The sequence below is a fragment of the Eptesicus fuscus genome, chromosome 3 (assembly GCF_027574615.1).
Source record: "Eptesicus fuscus isolate TK198812 chromosome 3, DD_ASM_mEF_20220401, whole genome shotgun sequence".
Classification (NCBI taxonomy): domain Eukaryota; kingdom Metazoa; phylum Chordata; class Mammalia; order Chiroptera; family Vespertilionidae; genus Eptesicus; species Eptesicus fuscus.
In genome coordinates, this window is record NC_072475.1 from 22784856 (window position 1) to 22804876 (window position 20021).

General features: G+C 38.7%; 1 protein-coding gene across 1 annotated transcript in view; it reads left to right on the top strand.

The window, feature by feature from the left end:
* RSRC1 (arginine and serine rich coiled-coil 1) overlaps nt 1–19820 on the top strand; it is a 326093-nt gene extending 306273 nt beyond the window's left edge. Inside the window, exons 8-10 of the mRNA XM_054713673.1 lie at nt 13053–13159; nt 18523–18675; nt 19332–19820. Coding sequence (XP_054569648.1) covers nt 13053–13159; nt 18523–18675; nt 19332–19424 — 353 coding nt within the window. The 3' untranslated portion in view covers nt 19425–19820. The remainder of the gene's footprint in view (nt 1–13052; nt 13160–18522; nt 18676–19331) is intronic.
* The last annotated feature ends 201 nt before the right edge of the window (nt 19821–20021 follow it).

The window sequence follows — 20021 nt, forward strand, 5'->3', positions numbered from 1 at the left end:
CGCCGGCCAGGCCTAGGGACCCTACCAGTGCACTAATTTGAATTTTGTGCACTGGGCCTCTAGCTCATATAATGAAATTCTACCAGTAATAGAAAGAGCAAACAATAGATGTCCCTAACACCGTGGAGCTATCACAAAAATATGCTGAGTGAAAGACATCAGATGAGAAAGAGTATGCCATTTATATGAAATTCCAGAAAATGCACACTAATATACACTGGCAGAAAGCAGATCTGTGATTGTCTGGAATCAGGGCATACAGATAGAGATTGACCACAGAGAGGCACAAATAAATTTTTGGTGTAATAGAAATATTCTATATCTGGGTTGTGGCATTAGTGACATGGTGTATACATATGTCAAAATTTATTGAATTCGATGCTTTAAGTGAGTGTTGTTATTATACATAAATAATACCCCAAGAAAGCTAATTTTTTAAATAGCAATTTGAAATATATAATGGTTTCTTCAAACCTTATACTCTGCTTTTAAGAATGAGAAATTAATATCTTCTATCATCCACTACCATTCTCCCTGGCCTGCTCTGTTTAAAAGATCAAAATTGTATAAATTTGATAAGCATTTAAAATTAGTAAAAGCAATCATAAACTATTCATCATATAGGCTATTGGAGATTCGAAGTCTAAGGAGCACCTGGTGCAATGGGAAGCGTACAAAGACTTGGTTTGATATCCAAACTCTGCCTCTCATAGTATCTCTTAAATTATCAGAGTATCAAATATTTGATTTGAAGAATGGGGATATCATTTTTTACCAGAAATCATATCTGTTTCAGGACCTAGTGAAATAAAATGTGCAAAAGCACTTTGTAAGCACAACAAATACCTATTCTTACCAACTTATAACTGCCTGCAAATAAAAATTCTAAATAAAAGTTAGCTCCATTTTGCCCATGGACTCTGTGAGGACAAAAAGCAAGTAATTTTCCACCAGAAATCATTAGCACCTAGTCTAGCACCTGGCATAAAAAGTCACTAAATATATGTTGGGTGAATTAACTTCAATTTCGGTTTCTGAACCCCAACATTTTCATCAATTGATCAGGGAAATGTGATGCCATGGACTGTTTTTTTTTTAAGCTCCTGAGCCAAACACAAAATTCTTATAAGAAGAGGATTAGCCGAAACCGGTTTGGCTCAGTGGATAGAGCGTCGATCTGCGGACTGAAAGGTCCCAGGTTCGATTCCGGTCAAGGGCATGTACATTGGCTGCGGGCACATCCCTGGTGGGGTGTGTGCAGGAGGCAGCTGGTCGATGATTCTCTCTCATCGATGTTTCTGGCTCTCTATCCCTCTCCCTTCCTCTCTGTAAAAAATCAATAAAATATATATATCTTTAAAAAAAAAAAAAAAAAGAAAAGGATTAGAACTCACAACTTTATACCAACAACTTAAATGTTCAATACATGTATGGAGGTGCCTATATTACTTCTGACATCATGAAGGAATGATCACAAAAGACTTGAGTTTAGGCTGTCTACTTATCCTGACATATAAGCCCCCTGGTTCAGCGAATCAAGTCCCTGTAGAATTAAGCCTCACTGCTTCTAACTCATGTATAACTTCCTATTAAAGGTGAAATCTAATAACTAGCCATGAAAAGAAACATAAGATAAGGCAAGCTAATCATCACCTTCTTTATATCTTAACTAGAGGCCCAGTGCATGAAATTTTTGCCCTGAGGGGGTTCCTCAGCCCGGTCTGCACCCTCTCCAATCTGGGACCCCTCGGGGGATGTCCAACTGCCAGTTTGGGGCACAGGGATTGGGCCTAAACTGGCAGTCAGACATCCCTCTTGCAATCCAGGGCGACTGGCTCCTAACCACTCACCTGCTTGCCTGCCTGATCACCCCTAACCCCTCTGCCTGACTGCCTGATCATCCCTAACCCCTCTGCCTATTGGCCTGATCACCCCTACCTTGCCCCCCTGCCGGCCTGATCGCCCCTACCTTGTCCTCTGCCTGCCTGATCACCCCTAACCTCTCTGCCTGCCTAACTGCCCTCCCCTACCAGTCTGATCTCGCCCCCAACTGCCCTCCTCTGCCAGCCTGATCTCACCCCCAACTGCTCTGCCCTGCCGGACTGGTCACCCGCAACATCCCTCCCCTGCTGGCCTGATCTTGCCCCCAAATGCCTTCCCCTGCCGGCCTGATCGCCCTTAACTGCCTCTGTGTTGGCCCCCACCACCATGGCTTTGTTCGGAAGGAAGTCGGATGTCTGGAAGATGGCTGGTCGACCCAGTCTAATTAGCATATTACCCTTTTATTAGTATAGATAGATTATATAGGATAAGATTGCTTAAATGGTGGCAGGGGAGGAGCCATTTTCAGCAGGAGGAGATGCTCTTGGCAGACAAAACACATAATCCCTATATCAGAACTGATAGCCAGCCATATGCACTATACTGCCAAACCAGTCATTAAAAAATTGAATCACTTTCTTACACCTTACACCAAACAGCTATTGCCCTTAAAACCCCTCCTCAGCCCCCACCTTAGGTTCTGCCTTCACAGTTCACGCAGAGTAGGTTCTGATTGGTCGGTTTCTATGCCAGTCAGCATCAAAAGCTCTGCCTCCTAGGCAGCCATTGGTTCCTCGCAATTCACCCAGATTTGGTTCTGATTGGTCGGTTTTTATGCCAGTCAGCGTCAAAAGCCCTGCTCCGAGGCAGCCATTGGCTCCTGGCAATTCACCCAGATTTGACTCTGATTGGTTGGTTTCTATGCCAGTCAGCATCTCTGGGCCTATCTCCAGGCCTGATCATGGAGCCGGGGCTGATCTGAAGACGCCCCAGGCTGCTGGCGAGCGGGCTGAACTGATGACCTCTGGGGGGGAGAGAGAGAGAGAGAGAGAGAGAGAGAGAGAGAGAGAGAGAGAGAGAGAGGCATGGCTGCTGGTGAGGCCACTGCTGATCAACCCCGCCTCTCTCTCTCTCTCTCTCTCTCTCTGAGAGGTCAGCAGTTCAGCAAGCTCGCCTGCTGTGTGGGCAGTCTTGGCATTCTGTCAAGCCTTCAGTCATTTTAGACCCTGGCTCTTTATACATATAGACAAGAGGCCCAGTGCACGAAATTCGTTCACGGGGGTGGGGGGTGTCCCTCAGCCCAGCCTGCACCCTCTCCAATCTGAGACCCCTTGAGGCTGGCTCCCAAATGCTCGCCTGCCTGCCTTCCTGATTGCCCCTAACTGCTTCTGCCTACCAGCCTGATCACCCCCTAACCACTCCCATGCCAGCCTGATTGATGTCTAATTGCTCCCCTGCCAGCCTGTTTGCCCCCAACTTCCCTCCTCTGCTGGCCTGGTCACCCCTAACTGCCCTTACCTGCAGGGTTGATCGCCCCCAGCTGCCCTCCCTTGCAGGCCTGGTCCCTCTCAACTTCCCTCCCTTGCAGGCCTGGTGCCTCCCAACTGCCCTCCCCTGCTTGCCTGATTGCCCACAACTGCCCTCTCTTGCAGGTCTGGTCCCTCCCCACTGCCCTCCCCTGCTGGCCATCTTGTGGTGGCCATCTTGTGTCAACATGGGGGCAGGATCTTTGACCACATGGGGGCAGCCACCTTGTGTGTTGGAGTGATGGTCAATCTGCATATTACTCTTTTATTAGATAGAATAGAGGCCTGGTGCATGGGTGGGGGCCAGCTGGTTTGCCCTGAAGGGTGTCCCGGATCAGGGTGGGGGTTCCCTTGGGGCGTGGGGCAGCCTGTGGTGGTTTGCAGGCCAGCCACACCCCCCAGCAACCCAAGCGGAGGCCCTGGTATCTGGAATTTATTTATCTTCTACAATTAAAACTTTGTAGCCTGGAGCGGAGCCAAGCCTCCTGCTCACTCTGTGGCAGCAGCCATTTCTGTTGGAATTTATATATCTTCTATAATTGAGACTTTGTAGCCTGGAGTGAAGGCCTGAGCCAGCCAGGGCTGCAGAAGCCTGGCTTCCTCCATCGCCCGGGGCAACCCTAGCCTCCTGCTCTTCCAGCTCAGTGGCTGCCGCCATTTTTGTTGGAATTTATTTACCTTCTATAATTGAAACTTTGAGTGGAGGCCTGGGCCCGCCAGGGTGTGTGGAAAGCTTGGCTTCCTCCATTGCCAGGGAAACCCAAATCTCCCTCCTGCTCTCTGTGGCTGCAGCCATCTTGGTTGGGGTTAATTTGCATACTCGCTCTGAATGGCTGATGGGCGTGGCTGGTGGGCATGGCTTGTGGGTGTAGCGGAGTGATGGTTAATATGCATATTACTCTTTTATTAGGTAGGATAAGTTAATGGCTCAAATCCTTTTTTGGTTTTGAACAACTCCTGAATATACTCTCTACTCCTTACCCCAGTGGTCGGCAAACTGCGGTTCTGTTGACTAATGAATTTGCCTACCACTGTCATATACTATCCTTTACCTCTTTGCACACAATATGCCACAATTGCCTAATCCTCACAGCTTCCAACTACACGGTAACATTTAGTCTACCAGTGGTCAGCAAACTCATTAGTCAACAGAGCGGCAAACCGCGACTCACGAGCCGCAGTTTGCCGACCACTGCCCTACCCCTATCCTATAGTGTTAGGGGTAGGCAACAGCTGTGTATCTCCAAAAGGTGACTTGGCTGGCACCAACACCAGTACTACTGACATTTCCCCATTCAGTTTTATTTCATTAATGACTGCCACATATGCAACCTTTCTCTTGCTAGGGGGAGGCCAGAACATAACCTGCAAACACATAATAAGGCATTACTGGGATAATACAAGAAGAGAGTTGTAGATTTTCATCTCCTCTGCACCCAGGAATGAGCATAACCAATGCTTTTGGGAGACTCTGGAGAGTCCATCTTACCTACCTTTTCTGGGATGGAGGACTGAGTAGATGTTGCCTCTTGGTTCAGTATTTTTGTTTCTGGAATTCTGTCTTTGCATTCTACTGTTACCACCCTCTAATAAACTGATGCATCCACTTTGTAAAACATAAGAATATGAAATTATTATATGTGCTTAAAACATCTTTTTGGATAAATGGTTCTTTTTATTTTCCAGTACTCTTCATTTTCATATCATTAATTTTCAGGTTTCAGCAGTTATTTTTTAAAGTAAGGATTTAAACATAAAACAATAACCCTAGGTAAAGAACTAAAGAATTTTGATATTTCATAATCATTCTTTCTATTTTTAGTAGTTGTTTGACTCTACAAATGTTTATAATAGCCAGCCACTGTTTCTATTTTCTCTCTCTTCTTTGTTATAAAAATTATAACTTTAATATAATAATGCATTACATTTTAATGATAAGAAACCATAATGAAGTCTTTATATTTGAACATAAACTACAATATGAATTTGTGAGATCCTATATTTATAATAGTATTTATATTTTGTGATATATGTGGTATGTCTATGTGTGTATATATAGTTGTACATGCACTTGACTACATTTATATGTTCAGAGATTTATATAGAGGCATTAAAATAGCAAACAGGCATAGTCATTCATGGGTGTTCATTATATATAAAGGTTATTGGGGATGCAAAGATATAAAAGATAGAAGAACCTAGTAATTGCCTTTAAGATCAGAGCACAAAGCATTAGTTTGGATTTTACAAGGCCAGCCAGCAACAAAAGAGCAGTAATTTATGAGCTCAGCGTAAAAGAATAGCATAATTGCATTAAAAATTAATGCTAATGAACACTAAAATGGGGAAGGTGGTTATGATGAAAGTTTGTATTCATCTTCTCTGGTTTGAATGATGGCTAGTGGCTTGATTAATGGCTTAATTTCTATCAATTAGCGGGGAAAAATCTCCTGCGAGACAAGGGTAAATTGAGCATTGAATTACATATCTTGCTTTTGTGTGCTAAGAAAAAAGAGCTGCGTATCTCTGATATTAGCCACAGTGACAAATGTGGTGTGCCCTGCGATGTCTGTGTTAGCTCTCCTGACAGGCGAGCTGTGTGTGGTTATGGGGTGTTTGGAGATGGCTGGCAGACAGCATTCACTGCAAGTTCCTTACAAACATACAGCACTTCCATCTACTGAATTTTAATTAGAGTCAATAAGAATTGTAGAATTAAAATGGACAGCAAATGGCAACTTCAGAGTTTGTATTCTGCCCTGTTAATCTTGTATACCTCAAATTGTATTTCTTCTATCCTATTAAAATGAGAAAACTTCCAGTAGCTCTAGCTTTGTTGGAATGATTATTTCTTACCACTGTATTGAAGTGGATTTGACTACCCGTGTTTATTACATTTGAAACAAGCGTAAGGCAGTAGTCTCTGTAGTTGGACTACATAGTGATTATTGGTTTAACCAAATTCTCAAAAACTATTCTAGATTTTTGTAACACCAATGTTATGTAATAGATACAGAACAACTCTGAAGTGGTAATTTACTCAAGTTGATTTCATGCTTAAGTGAAAGAATGCTTGGTTTCCTAAAGATTTTATTTTTCTTATTTATTAATAAAGGTTTTTGGAATGTGGCATATAATTTTTTAAAACTTTTTCAAATGTGAAAGATTCTGAAAATATACATCTGTAATCTAGCTCAATATAATACCAAAAGACCAAGATAATTTATATGGCATCTCCTCTACAAATAAAACTACATTGCATTTTACTGAATGAATAGCATTAAAATGTAGAATAAGAACAAGACAAAGAACTGTTGCTATTTCTTATAAATGGATGGGAAGGAGGAAAAAATGATTTGTTGTTTAGCAGGTCAAGAATTTATTTCAAAAAAAAAAAGAATTTATTTCACCAGGAAATAATGACTGGATCACAATTCAGAGATTGGATCTCATTTATATGGCTAACTAGTCAAATGACCCTGGCTTAAGTTACTTAGCCTCGGTTTCTCATCTGTACAATGGGATTGAAAATTGTTCTCTCTCATGGTAGTTAAATGAGGTGGTTCATGTGAAATGCTTAGCTCAGCAGACTGCTATAAATGTAAACTTTTGTTACTGCTGCAATTATTACTTCTGCTACCAGAATAGCTCATCTGGCTTTTTTAACAGCCATTTAAATGAAAAATTAGCCTCTATGACCTTACTCACTAGCAAAGCACTCCAAATACTGATGATCAAAACAAAGTGCCTGTCGACCTATGGACAGTAAACGAAAACATGTTTGTTTTGTAACACGATGTCTACCATACAACTACCATTTTGGGCAGTTCGTTTTACTAGACATCCATTAGGAAGTGACATGACTTCCCATCTCTTGAATCACTGGAGCCTGGGAGGCCGTGCATCAGCAGAGCACTGCTTCCCCACTCACCCTGTAGCATTCAGTGAGTCAGGATGGACTCCAGTGTCCTGGTGGGTGATGACATCCAGCTGGGCCTTTTGTGCCTCCTCAAAGATATGCACAGGCCTGTCCCCGCTTCCTCTTCCGATCATTCCCACAAGGCTGCCACACCACAAGTGATGCTGCAAGAAGTGTGAGCTAAAGCTAGTTACTACCAGATGAAAAAAGGTTGCCATCTTCAAACCATATGGTCAGCAATTGAGTTTATATGCAACCTTTTAAGCCAACTTCCATGTCTGTAGTACAGTTACTAAATTAGCTTCCTTAGCCCCGTACTGAACACAGAGGTGTCCTCTCCCTGATTTTCACAACTTGTTCCTTCACATGATTCTTTTCTCTGCTATAATATCATCTTGTCAGAGAGTTCTTCCCTGGTGACCAATCTGAAATAGTGCCCTTCCTCCTTTCTAGCCCTCTACCCTGCTCTATTTTCCTTGATACTATATTGTGTATTTACATGTTTATTATTTGTCTCCCTGATTAAAACATAAGCTCATAAGAGACGAAATTCTTGTTTCTAAACCCTAACATATCTGAAAATGCCTGGTACATTGAATGGGCTCAAATATTTGAAAAAAGAGAGGAAGAGAGAGGGGGAGGGAAGGAAGGAGGGAAGAAGGGTTTAGGCCAGGGATCGGGCCTAAACCGGCAGTCAGACATCTCTCTCACAATCCGGGACCACTGGCTCCTAACTGCTCACCTACCTGCTGGCCTGATCGCCCCTAACTGACCCCCCTGCTAACCTGGTCGCCCCCAACTGCCCCCACCCCCTTGCCAACCTTGTCACCCCACGCAGCCTGCTGTTCGGTTGTCCATCCAGTTGTTTTTGTCGTGACAGCCCCTGGTTTTTTATATATTAGGATTATTGACTATGTTTACTATGCAAAAACATTTAATTTTATAAGTAAGTTACAGAAACTTCTGATATTTGACAATCCCCATGAAGTTTTTTTTTAATGGTTACTTTAAGTCCTCTAATTTTTACTTTTTCAACAAATATTTATTGACAGCTTACTAAATAATAAAACATACTACACTAAGTCCTAAGTTGACACAAAAAGGTATGTCCCCTGTAGTTGGAGAAATAAAGCTTTCACTCATGAAGAGATTAATATCAGTGCAAGGCAACCGATGGGGAAAGCCAAACAAATTATGGAAGAGACCCCTTTTCTCTGTCCAAGGGGGTTTGCTGTTAGAGACACTTCAGGAGCCTCATCAACATAAGTAGCTTGGTTCTGTGTCATAAGCTTCCAGAAGACTAACAAACAAGCCACCTTCTACTCAATACGTTTTCTCACCTTCCAAATTATTTGTGGACATCAGTTCTGAAAATTTATGCCCAGGGATATGGGACTTAAGAAGACAACCTGAAAATGTTAGGGTTGGATGAATTTCTGACATGTACTTTGTATGCTTTGTTTTAAAAGAGAAAGCAGTGGCTGTCTTCTGTTAAAATTTGTGCCCATAAGAAATTATTTTAATAACTAGAATTTCAAGTAAGTTTTATGGGATGTTTTATTTGTTTATAGATTTTCTTGAATAGCTTTATTTATTCATTCATTCATTCATTCATTCATTCATTGAATAGCCAGTTTGATGCTGTTTGCTTTCTTCATTCTTGAAAATGCCTCACGTTTCAGTACCTGCACGTTTTGTGTTCAGTATGTATATCTTACTCTAAAAAGGGATTTCAAGGATATTTGCATTCTTGATGAAAATTTAAGTCAGTTTAAACTGAAGAAATCCTTTTGTGTTATTCATGGATTTGTAACAGTGCTATTGGTTTATAAATTTTTTTTTCCTGGAAGAGAAGAGAAAAGTAGCATAAGTAACTCAGTAACTATGAGGCCAACCAACCCAAACTCTTTGTAACATAAAATGCATTTTAACTTTGGATAAATTCATAAAATATTAATATTCAAAAGGAGTCTGTTGAAGATGAGATTTTCATGAGTGAGAAACCTTTCATGAAACTCCCATTCTTTTATCCCATGATTACGTCTTGGGTAATAGTGCCATCTGCTGTGTTCAGCCTAGCACTGCTGCCAGTTTAGAGATCCGTTTATGTTTATTATCTATAAATGGCATACAGATTAAAATTTTGTCTTTTCAAATAAAAGGTTTATATTGGACTTTGTCATCTTGATTTACTAATTTTAAATGTGTATACCTTTTGATAACATTTTAAAAGAATATTCTGTAAATGTTGTATCATGTAAAATTGTCAAATATATAACGAAGTAGCAGGTGAGCCTAATTTGTATAATATAACATCAGTGGTAACTAATAAACTATTTGATTTTAATTTTTCATCACAAAAGGAACAAAATGATTTTCCATGCAGTGAGTTAGTATTGATTGTTTTAGTCTGTAGTGGCTTAGCTTTCTGACTCCATTATTTGTTATTTTACTGCTATGAAGTATGTCTCCCTTCTACTGACATCTTACAGCCTATGAAAGTCATTATATTTATCAATAGTATGTTTATCAAAAAGTATCAAGTGCTAGATGTTTCCTCTGTATTTACCACATTAATATTTTTTAATCCTATACTTTTAATTCTCCCAGTAACTTTGTCACTTATTTTTACCTTATGGTTGATGAATGCAAGATACTTTGTATGCTAGGCATTCATGCCAAGTATATAAACAATAACTAGTTTTCACTCACATTTTTATCAGTCTTAAAATTGGCACAGGATTTTAAAATGACAAATTGGCATATATAGCTTAACCTCAATTTAAAACAATTCAGTATATATTTTCAGTGTGCTTTATTCTGCTTCCAAAAATGACAGGGTTATACTCAAGACATACATTTGTGGACATTGATATTAGAATTTTGAGTATGAAGCAATGTAAACATTTTTATGCCTGTTGTTTTTAGACAGCATGGAGCTGAGCTATTATGAGACTGAAAATGTAAATCTCCTACGAATCTCTTAAGCTTTAATTTAAATATCATCACTTTTACTCTTTAATTTAAATATCATACTCTTTAGTTTAAATACCACCCGTAAAATGGTTCCCACATGGAAAGGCAAAAGGCTTTGCTGGTTTATTTTCAGATCGTAAGTCAGGCAAACTGGCTTTCCCCTTCTGCCTGTCACTGTTAGTCCTGGATGATCACTGAAAAACACAGAGATCATGCTCTGTTTTTCTCCAGTCTTTCTCCTTCCTTTCTTTATGATTTCTCCAGTGCTGTTTTGTTAAACATACTGGCTGGTTGTATGTCCGTATTTAAATCTATGAACGCTATAAGCTTTATACATCAAGTACCGTTTGTGTGCTCACCTCTGACATTTAACACTAATGATGTGCTTTGTAAATCCAAATGAGAGAATACGTTAAGGAAAATTCCAAAGGGTCAAACAGTTGATACGTTTGAGACATCCTGAAGTCAGAAATATTTGACTTCACTTGGGAATTACGGATTTTGAAATAATAGTGAGCTAATTAAGACCTATACAGACAAATTGTTTTCATATTGGCAAATTAAAGTTGGATCATGTGGAATGGTATACATTATCATTTTTCTCTGCTATATTAACACTAATAAACATGTTATCCACAGGTATGGGATGTGTTAATATTAATAAATTAGCTGAGCAAAGAATCTTCTCTCATTTCACATGCTCAATTAGTACATTGCATAATTAAAATCCACAGGAGCTTTTATTCTAAAGCATGTGGAGCTATTAGCTCTTCCATGATACTCCAACAGTGCTTGCTTTTATGTAGGAAAATATATTCTTCCAAAGATGGGAGTGTTGGCTCTGGCTCTCCCTGAAAAACAAAAGCTGAATGTTATTTTCACTTTTGCCTTTTCCATAAAAGTGAAATCCTCTTCAGATTTTTCAGTTAACAAATGCATGTACTAATGTAGAGCTTTTATAAAAGTGAAGTGGAGTGATGGGAACTTTTGAGAAGCAGAGGGAATACTTGTATTTCCTATCCCACCCACTGAAAAGGCTGAGAAGCAATGGCAATCCAGTCGCAGTGAGCACCCCTGCTGCCCAGGCTATTCTCTCTCCATCCTGTTCCTCACTAAAAGGAGCCCAGGCTCTTTGGAGATATGGCTAATTTCAAGTCCTGGGTGGAAACTATGAAATGAGCCTGGAACATCTTTTCAAACCTTAACTACTAGGGATCATATCAGAAGGATGCAGAAACCAACCTGAAGAGGTAGACTAATTTAAAATATTATAACAACTACCATGGACTAAAATACATTAAAAATACAAATATTAGCTCATATTGGCCATCTTTGTACCAAAATTGATAGAGAGAAATAATTGAAAATATATTCTGCCTTTTCCTGTATAGACTATATTTTACAATCACCAAATCGTCAATGAGGCAACTTCTTCATTATAGAGGAATTAGAGCTAATAAATGCAGGAAGGATAATGGAATTAGAAATCACCATTTTCAACCTCTAATGAAATGATAGATCTAAGCAACAAACATTAATATGTGCTAAAACCTTTCAGGGAAGGGTCCTGGAGAACTTCATAATAGAAGGGTCAGGCTGACAACACCTTGGACCCACTGCTCAATCTCCGCCTCCCTGAAAGTGGGAGAAGCACATCCTGATATGATGTAATAGGATTACACAGCACCGCCTTTGATGTCTTCTTGGTCAGGAGAAATTGAAACTGAATCTAGATCTAACTACTGGTTTACACAAACTACAAAGGGTAAAGGAACATGTCAAATGACATCATGAAAATAAAAATTAGCCAGATCCAGAATGTGGAAATTGTTAAAGGATAAATGATCCGGTTTCTTCAATAAATAAATGGCAATGAAAGGAAGGACAGTGGATAGGAAGTGATTAAAAGGGATTTAAGATACTTATTGACCAAGTGTAGACCTTGTTGGGATCCTGTTCCAAACAAGCCAACTATAAAAAGACATGTTTTTGGACATGTGAAAATTAAACATGGACTGTATAAGGTGATATTAAGAGAATTATCTATAATAATAAAAGCATACTATGCAAATCGACCCAACGGCCGAACAGTAGAACTACCATCCGGATGACCTTCCGGACGAAGCTGGGGCTGCGAAGGCCTACTCTTGCCCGGATTTCGTGCAGAGGGCCTCTAGTTGGTAATATTGTTGGATGTGAAGGTGGTATTGTTATGGTGCTGTTTTTAATTTTTTTCTGTCTGAGATGCTTACTGAAATATTTAGTGGTAACGTGGTATGATATCTGGGATTTACTTTAAATACTCCAGGTCTACCAAAACACACACATACACACTGAAGTGTGATGGATAGATTAATTAAGAATAATAGAAAGTTAATGATTATAGAAGCTGGATGGTGGGTGCAGGTGGATTTATTGTGCTCTTATTTTAGTTTAATGTGTATTTTCAAAATAATGAGGGTTGTTTTTTTTTCCACTTGTTTTTTTGAAAGTTCTCTCACCAGATTAGCCCATATTGGCTTAGATCATTATAGCAGTGCCTTCTCAGCAATGTTTTAGGTTTTAGTGAGAGTCTAAGTATGTAGGAACATTATACTTGCAGATTTTAGGGGAAGAAAAGTTTCTTGCTGTAGCCTAACTATAACTATAGCTTTTCATCCAGTTAAATTTTTCTTTTTATCCAGTTAAATTTTGTGAGTCAAAATTACTTCATAGAAAGAAAGAACTCTGCTTAGGTGTAGTGTTGTTAACAAGTTTATATGCCAAAATACACTGACAATTCCCCCCTTCCCCCCCCCACTTTTTTTTAGACCAAACCACCCTGGTAGAACAAGTAAAAAGAGTAAAAGAAATTGAAGCCATTGAAAGTGATTCTTTTGTTCAGCAGACATTCAGATCAAGTAAAGAAGTCAAAAAGGTAAGTTTTCATCCAGGTGTTATGAATAAACCTTTAGATTCCAACTGAAGAGATGCTTTATTAATGGATTTCACTTAAATGTAAGAGCATCTGCTAATAGATAGATGAAGTAGGGTGAGAGAGTTCAGCATGTTATTGAGCAAGAGAGAATGAACCAGTGAGAATCAGTTTAAGTTTAACTTGTCAAAAAACATACTGTAAAAATGTGTCTGATGCCATTTTTATTTTAAAATTCACTGAAAAGACCAAGTAAAATGTCAACACAGTTCTACAACAATAATTTGCATTTCATGAACATAATACATGATTTTCTTTTCAAGCGTATATACTAGTATCAACTTTTTGAATTCGCATTGCTAGAGAAAAGTTAGAATAGGCCTTTAACAATGAAATTATACCCAAATAGTAACATATATCTATACTCTTGCCAAATGGGTATCTTGTAAAAGGGGCTTTGATTAGCATTTTATTTCTGTTGAATATTTTGTGTGTGCTTTCAATCATAATTAAGGCTGCTTTGGGGAATATATGTTCCTTTGGTAGGAAAAGACATTTTACTATGAAAATACATGTAATCTTTAGTAACATACATATGACAAAGACATGGTGTACTTACCAGTTACTCAAAAATATTCTACATCTATAAATAAGTTAATGACTGAGAGATTCAAGATGGAACGGCGGCCTCTGCCTCCATAAGGAACCTTTTTAAATCTATGTGAAGGAAACCCATCTTCTGTTTCAACTATTTTTAAAACAGTTTCCCCTTCACAATGATCATAAAAAGCAATAAAATCAATTCTGGAAACCCTAGAAATAGCTAGTTTTAGGTTGGATAGTGAGTATGACAGAGAAGCAAAAATAGCCTAGAAATGTTATTAATTCAGCACTGTGAGTTGAGTCCGTTAGAAATGTATTTAGTTAAGATATTTTACCAACATTTTTATTTCTTTCCTGCAAAACCAACTTGCAGACATCTTGGGTTTAGCCATTGGGAAGCAGTGGTCAAAAAGCATAAAATGTAGAGTCAGACAGACTTGGAAACACTTTCTGATTCTGCTCTTTACTATCTACATCCTTAAACCATATAACCTTATTAAACCTTGGCTTTCTTATCTTCAAATGGGGATAATGCCCATGGCAGAGGTCTTTAAAAGATAAGCTAGATACTGTACGTGGAACAGTTAGCCAAGTGCCTGGCACGTAGGAAGACTCCGGAAATGAAAGCTGTTTTACTCTTCTCCTGCTCCAGCCCCACCTCCTCCTCTCACTGTTCACTGAGGGGTATAGTTGTCGATGGCTTCCTAAAGAGGAATTGTAGGTACAAGGATTCCCATTTTGGTTGGACCAGAGACTGTTGTAATTTTTTATGGTTTCTACACCCTAAAATTCTCCTTATTTGAGGCTTGGTGACCTATTGTATTACTAGCAAATAGCTAAAAATTACTTCAGAGCTTTATATAGCTTTAAATTTGCTGGTTTCCAGTATAGGCATCAGCTTTGGACCAATTTGTTTCAACACAGCAATTTGAAAACATTAAAGCATTGAGCAAATTATGAGAAACAATGTTGTATCCTAGCCCCACTTTTTAAATTTAACTTAAATGGCTACCATTAATACCAGACATTTAACATATATAATTTATGTAATATCCCAATAACCCTTATTTATAGCTAAGGAAGCTGAAGCTCTGCAAATTTTCTAAACATGGTCAAACTGCTAGTAAATGACAAGAAGCAGCATCTAAACCAAATTTGTCCAACTCCAGAGCCTCTTTTTCCTACTATCAAATGTCTAGTAATTGTGAACTCAATGAACCTTCCCTGTTGTAGTAAAAAGAAAGCAGGCATTGAAATAGAGTAAGTGGCACCAACAGGGGACTATGCTAAAAAGCCTCAGAAGATGGCATTTAACTTGGTGAATGTACAATAGGATTAGCCACCCAACACTGGACTTTTTATTAGTCACTGCATTTCAAAATTATCAGGAAAGCCGTGATGGGCCAACAATGAATAAATTCACTTCGACTGCAATATAAAACAGAGGACCAATCTTAGTTTAGAAAGTGATATTCTTTTTTTAGTTTCTAAAATGTCTGTGTCTACAGTATATGGTAGGAATTCAGGATGCCCACAAAGCTGAATTATTTATTAGGAGATTACTTAGCACAGGGAGGTAAATTATCTTGAGTACTGTTTCATCCAGATCATGGGAGAGGTGATGGGGTATCCCTGATGCATAGCAAAGACTCTCTTGAGGACTAAATTACCCACGACCCAAGTTTCAACATCTTTCTCTCCTGGAAAGTTCTACACTCATTGGTATAAAGTTTGTATCTCTGAAAAAGGCTTTTCTATACTATCCACCCTTTCCGTTGGTAGAGTCTTTAGCAATGTTAATTCCACTAATTAAGCTAGGGAGCCGTTACCAGAAAAGTGGCTGTTACTAATGACATGCTAGACACCATGCTGTCTGTAACACTTATCGATTGGACTAGTTTACCCTCCGCAATCATGTTTCTCTTGTGAGTAATCTAATAGCTCCTGGTATATCATCAGCATCAGGGAAAAGATGAAGCTTGTTTTCAGACTGCTGTCCATAATAATATTATTACCAATTATTCATCCCTTAAATTGTTATATCTGGCAGATATCCGCCTCGGTTTAAAAAGAGGGTAATTTGTTCTTTAACTTGGAAGTACAATTTGAAAACAATTTTTTCCAAACTGAACCACCAGGTGGCAGTATTATTCAAAGCCGGATGTTGGATAGTGGCCATGTTGAGGGTTTTTTAATCATCAAATTTTCTTTATTTTCTTCACTTAAATAAAGAAGCAATTAATGATTGTTTTCACACATTTTTAATTATGTATTATTATATAATAACTTCCATGTTCTGATTCAAACCTCTGAGAACTTCACTTATGTTTGCTAAGAACTTCTCAAAGAAATATGTACAGTGTAGGTAAAAAATAGAATTAGATTACTTAGTTTTTATAATGAAATATCTCTGCCATACTTTTGGCAACTAGAATAACAGCATGCCACAATTTTTCAAGGCAGTTCCATACAGACAGCTAGTCTCCTAGCTAAGCCCTATCAAAGAACTGCCGAGATATGCAGAATGGCATGCTCTTCTCGTCTCTGCACAACAACATAGACTCAAACAGTGATGTCCTGGACCTCACTGGATTAGGACACTTCCCATTTTTCCCCTTGCAGAATATTGGGTTTAATCTATGTCTTCAGTTTTACAAAGAGTCAGTATAATATCATCTAAATAAGGATTGTGAGTCTTCTAGGCCCAGTATGTTGGAGTCATAGAAATATTTGAGACCTTGGGGTGGGGGGGGGGGGGGGGGGGGTTAAGTATTGGCTCCAAAATATAAGAATAAAACTTCCAATTCAAATTTAACAAATATTTCTTTAAATATTTTTATGTCGCTTGTTATTATTTGTATTTATATATGTACTAGAGGCCTAGCTCGCGAAATCGCTCAGCCCTGCCCACCCACTCGTGCCCCTCCCACCCGCCCACTGCCCCGCCTTGACACCCTAACCTCCTCCCAGAGCTCCAGTGTGCCTGGCCCCACCCCCGACCTCTCTGGCCACATCAAGCCCCTGGAGTCACCTTGGGCTGGTCCCACCTCCTCCAGGCGCCTCCTCTCTTCCACCCCATCTCCAGAGCAGTGCAGCGGCTCCACCCTGTCATGGTGCCGGAGGAGAGCGTGGAAGCCTCGTGCCTGCTGCAGAGTTTTGAGCACCGCTTCCTGGCGGTGTGCACGCTGCGCTCCTTTCCCTGGCAGGTGGGCAGCGGGCACACTGCGTGCGAGCAGTGGGTGGCGAAGGACTGGTGAGGGGGGCGCTATTACCTCTCACCCCCACCACCCCGCCACGGGATGGTCCCGCCTCCTCCGGGCGCCTCCCCACTTCTGCCCCATCTCTGGAGCAACTAGGCAGCTCCGCACTGCTGCACACGCAGCCTCCTGCTGATCAGTCGTTACGGCGTAAGGGCGTAACGACCATTAGCATATTAGCTCTTTATTATAGAGGATTATTATTTATTATTTGTTAGTAATTTGTCAGTCCCATTAGGAAAATGTAATCTCCAATTGGGACAGGGAACATAACTATTTTATTCTCTTTGTGTACTCAGTGCTTAGCAGTTAGTAGTACTTAACAAATACTGGTTAAATAGATAGATTTTTAATTCTAAGATAAGTTATTCTAAGGATTAACTCAATCATGCCTATTTCATTTTTTTCTATATGATTTTCTCAGTGAAATCTGTTTTTCCCTTCATTTAGAGAAGTGAGAGTTCAGAAGTAGACAGGTCAAAAAGAAAATGGAAGTTGAAAAACAATAGGTGTAGAACCAATAGGTATAGAAAAGGGGCTAAGAAGTTGAATTAATCTCCCAATTGTCTTCATTTTTTATTTTAATTTCAACTTCTCATCTAATCCATTTCATATTATCCCTGAAACCTTGCTGATAATCACTGCTTCCCTGGCTTTCTCCTTTCTTAGGGAAGGAAATATTGGAACCAGCCTGAGTTAGCACCAAAATGCTGGCTCCTTCCTGGAAGGAATGATGATTTATTAGTCTTTTTGTCCCCAGCCCTTAACACAGTGCCTATATTATTCAGCAATAAAACTGAATGAAGTACTGATATGTGAATAACATGGATGAGCCTTGAAAACATTATGCTAAATGAAAGAAGCCAGTCACTATAAAACACATATTGTATGATTTCTTATATATGAAATGTCCAGAATAGACAAATCCATAAAGACAGACAGATTAGTGGTTGCCAAGGGTTGGGAATCAATGGGGAGTAGTGACTTCTAATGGGTATGGAGTTTTGGAAAGGATGATGAAATGTTTTAAAGTTGCTTGTGGGGATGGTTACAAAACTCTCTGGGTATGCTAAAAGCTATATGATTTTCAATATGTGAATTATATCTCAGTAAGACTGTTATTTAAAAATAAATAAATAAATAACCTATGGCTTTGCTTTTTATACCTAAAGAGGCCAACTAAATGCTGGAGATTTGTTGCAACCTTGTTTTGTAATAGAGTTTACATATATGAAATATATTTTTTTTCAATAGTATGGACTCAGAGTACCAGTTTCTTAAAATTATGCTGATCATAAGAAATGATAAGCATTTTCCCAATGTTTTTGTATTTGTTTGCTTGTTTGGGGAGTAATTATTTCTTTTTTAATAACCTAGGGCTTCTTCATGATGACTTGCATCTCAGAAGAGACTATTGAGCAATTGTTATTCAAAATCAGAAATATTATTAAAGCAGAATTCTAATTGTATATTGTGATACAATTAATAATATTTGTTTTATCTCAGTCAGTGGAAGCCAGTGAAGTGAAGCATGTACCTGCAGCATCAGGACCAGTGTCAGTAGCTGCTGATCTACCCAATAATGAAAAAGAAATAGACCCGAGCAGCATCCCTACTGCTATCAAGTACCAAGATGACAATTCTCTGGCTCATCCGAACGTAAGATCCTTAAGCCTAAGACTGTCAGTTGAAGTCTAGTTGACTGAAATTAATTCAGACAGTTGCCCTTTTGTGTTGGCGACAAGAATACCATTGAAGGAAATGGATTCATACGTTCCAATTTGCTAAAAGTAGGCAAGTGACCCACACACACACACCCCAGCACTTGGAGCTGTTACATGTATTTGACTATGGTATGTCCAACTCATGTTGCCTGACTTCTAGGAGAAGTATTTCTATGACTAAGAAAAATAGGCAAAAAGAGGAGTTTTGTTGTGTTTTTAATCTGGCACTAAAAGATCTGATTCAGGTTCAGCTTAGATGGTTCATTGACTATGAACTTGTCATGGACATACTTTGCTGTCTTCTGTGAAATGCTGTCATTTCACTCGGTCTCTCAGAAAGATTGTAGGAAATAAACTTCACAAAATAAGGTATAAAGTTGTTAACCAAATGATGTTGATATTAGTCCTTTTACTCCAAAACTATCTGATCATTATTAATTCCAAATAGATGATCTAAGTTAAGTCATCCAGAATTAAACAGTATTCAAATCTTGTGCTGAAAGATATATTTCATAAAGGTGCTTTGCATCATGTGAGGTCAAACCCAAGTGATTAGTACACAATAACATTTTTCTCTTTTTTTTATTTCAGTTATTTATTGAGAAAGCTGATGCTGAGGAGAAGTGGTTCAAGAGATTAATTGCTCTTCGACAAGAAAGGCTAATGGGCAGTCCTGTGGCCTAAATAATACATGTGGTTGAATTAACAGTAACGTTGGAAATTTAGGTTTTTATATCCCATTGTAACTTTTTACTCCTATAAAGAATTGACCCAATTATATAAAAGGGTAATCTAATTTAATTCATTTCTCATGTGGGCTTGAATATTTCTTGATTTGAACTTAACACTGTGAATATTAAAACTAGTGTAAAATTGAGGAATGCATGAAAATCCCTTCTGTTAATAAAGCTAATCCTAAAAATATCAATGTTAAAATAAATGGCACACAGTATCATTTCTAAGTACAATTTTTAAAATATCAAGCTGTCATTTAAAGACACAATTTGATCATGCATATATGAGAATTAATCTATATGCTATAAATATAAGATTTCATCTTCCATGTCTTTGAATCTTTTATTTCACCTTACTGGGAAATTTTAGGAACAATAAAAAGCATTCTTAACAATCTAAGCAGAATGATCATGTTAATATTTAAAGAAAAACATTTATTGAAAAAAAAATCTTAAAGATTAAATAAATTGATGTCTTATTGCTTAGAGATGAGCTTTTACTAAGTGTTCCCTTTAAACATGTTAGCAGACCCCACTCTTTCTTTTA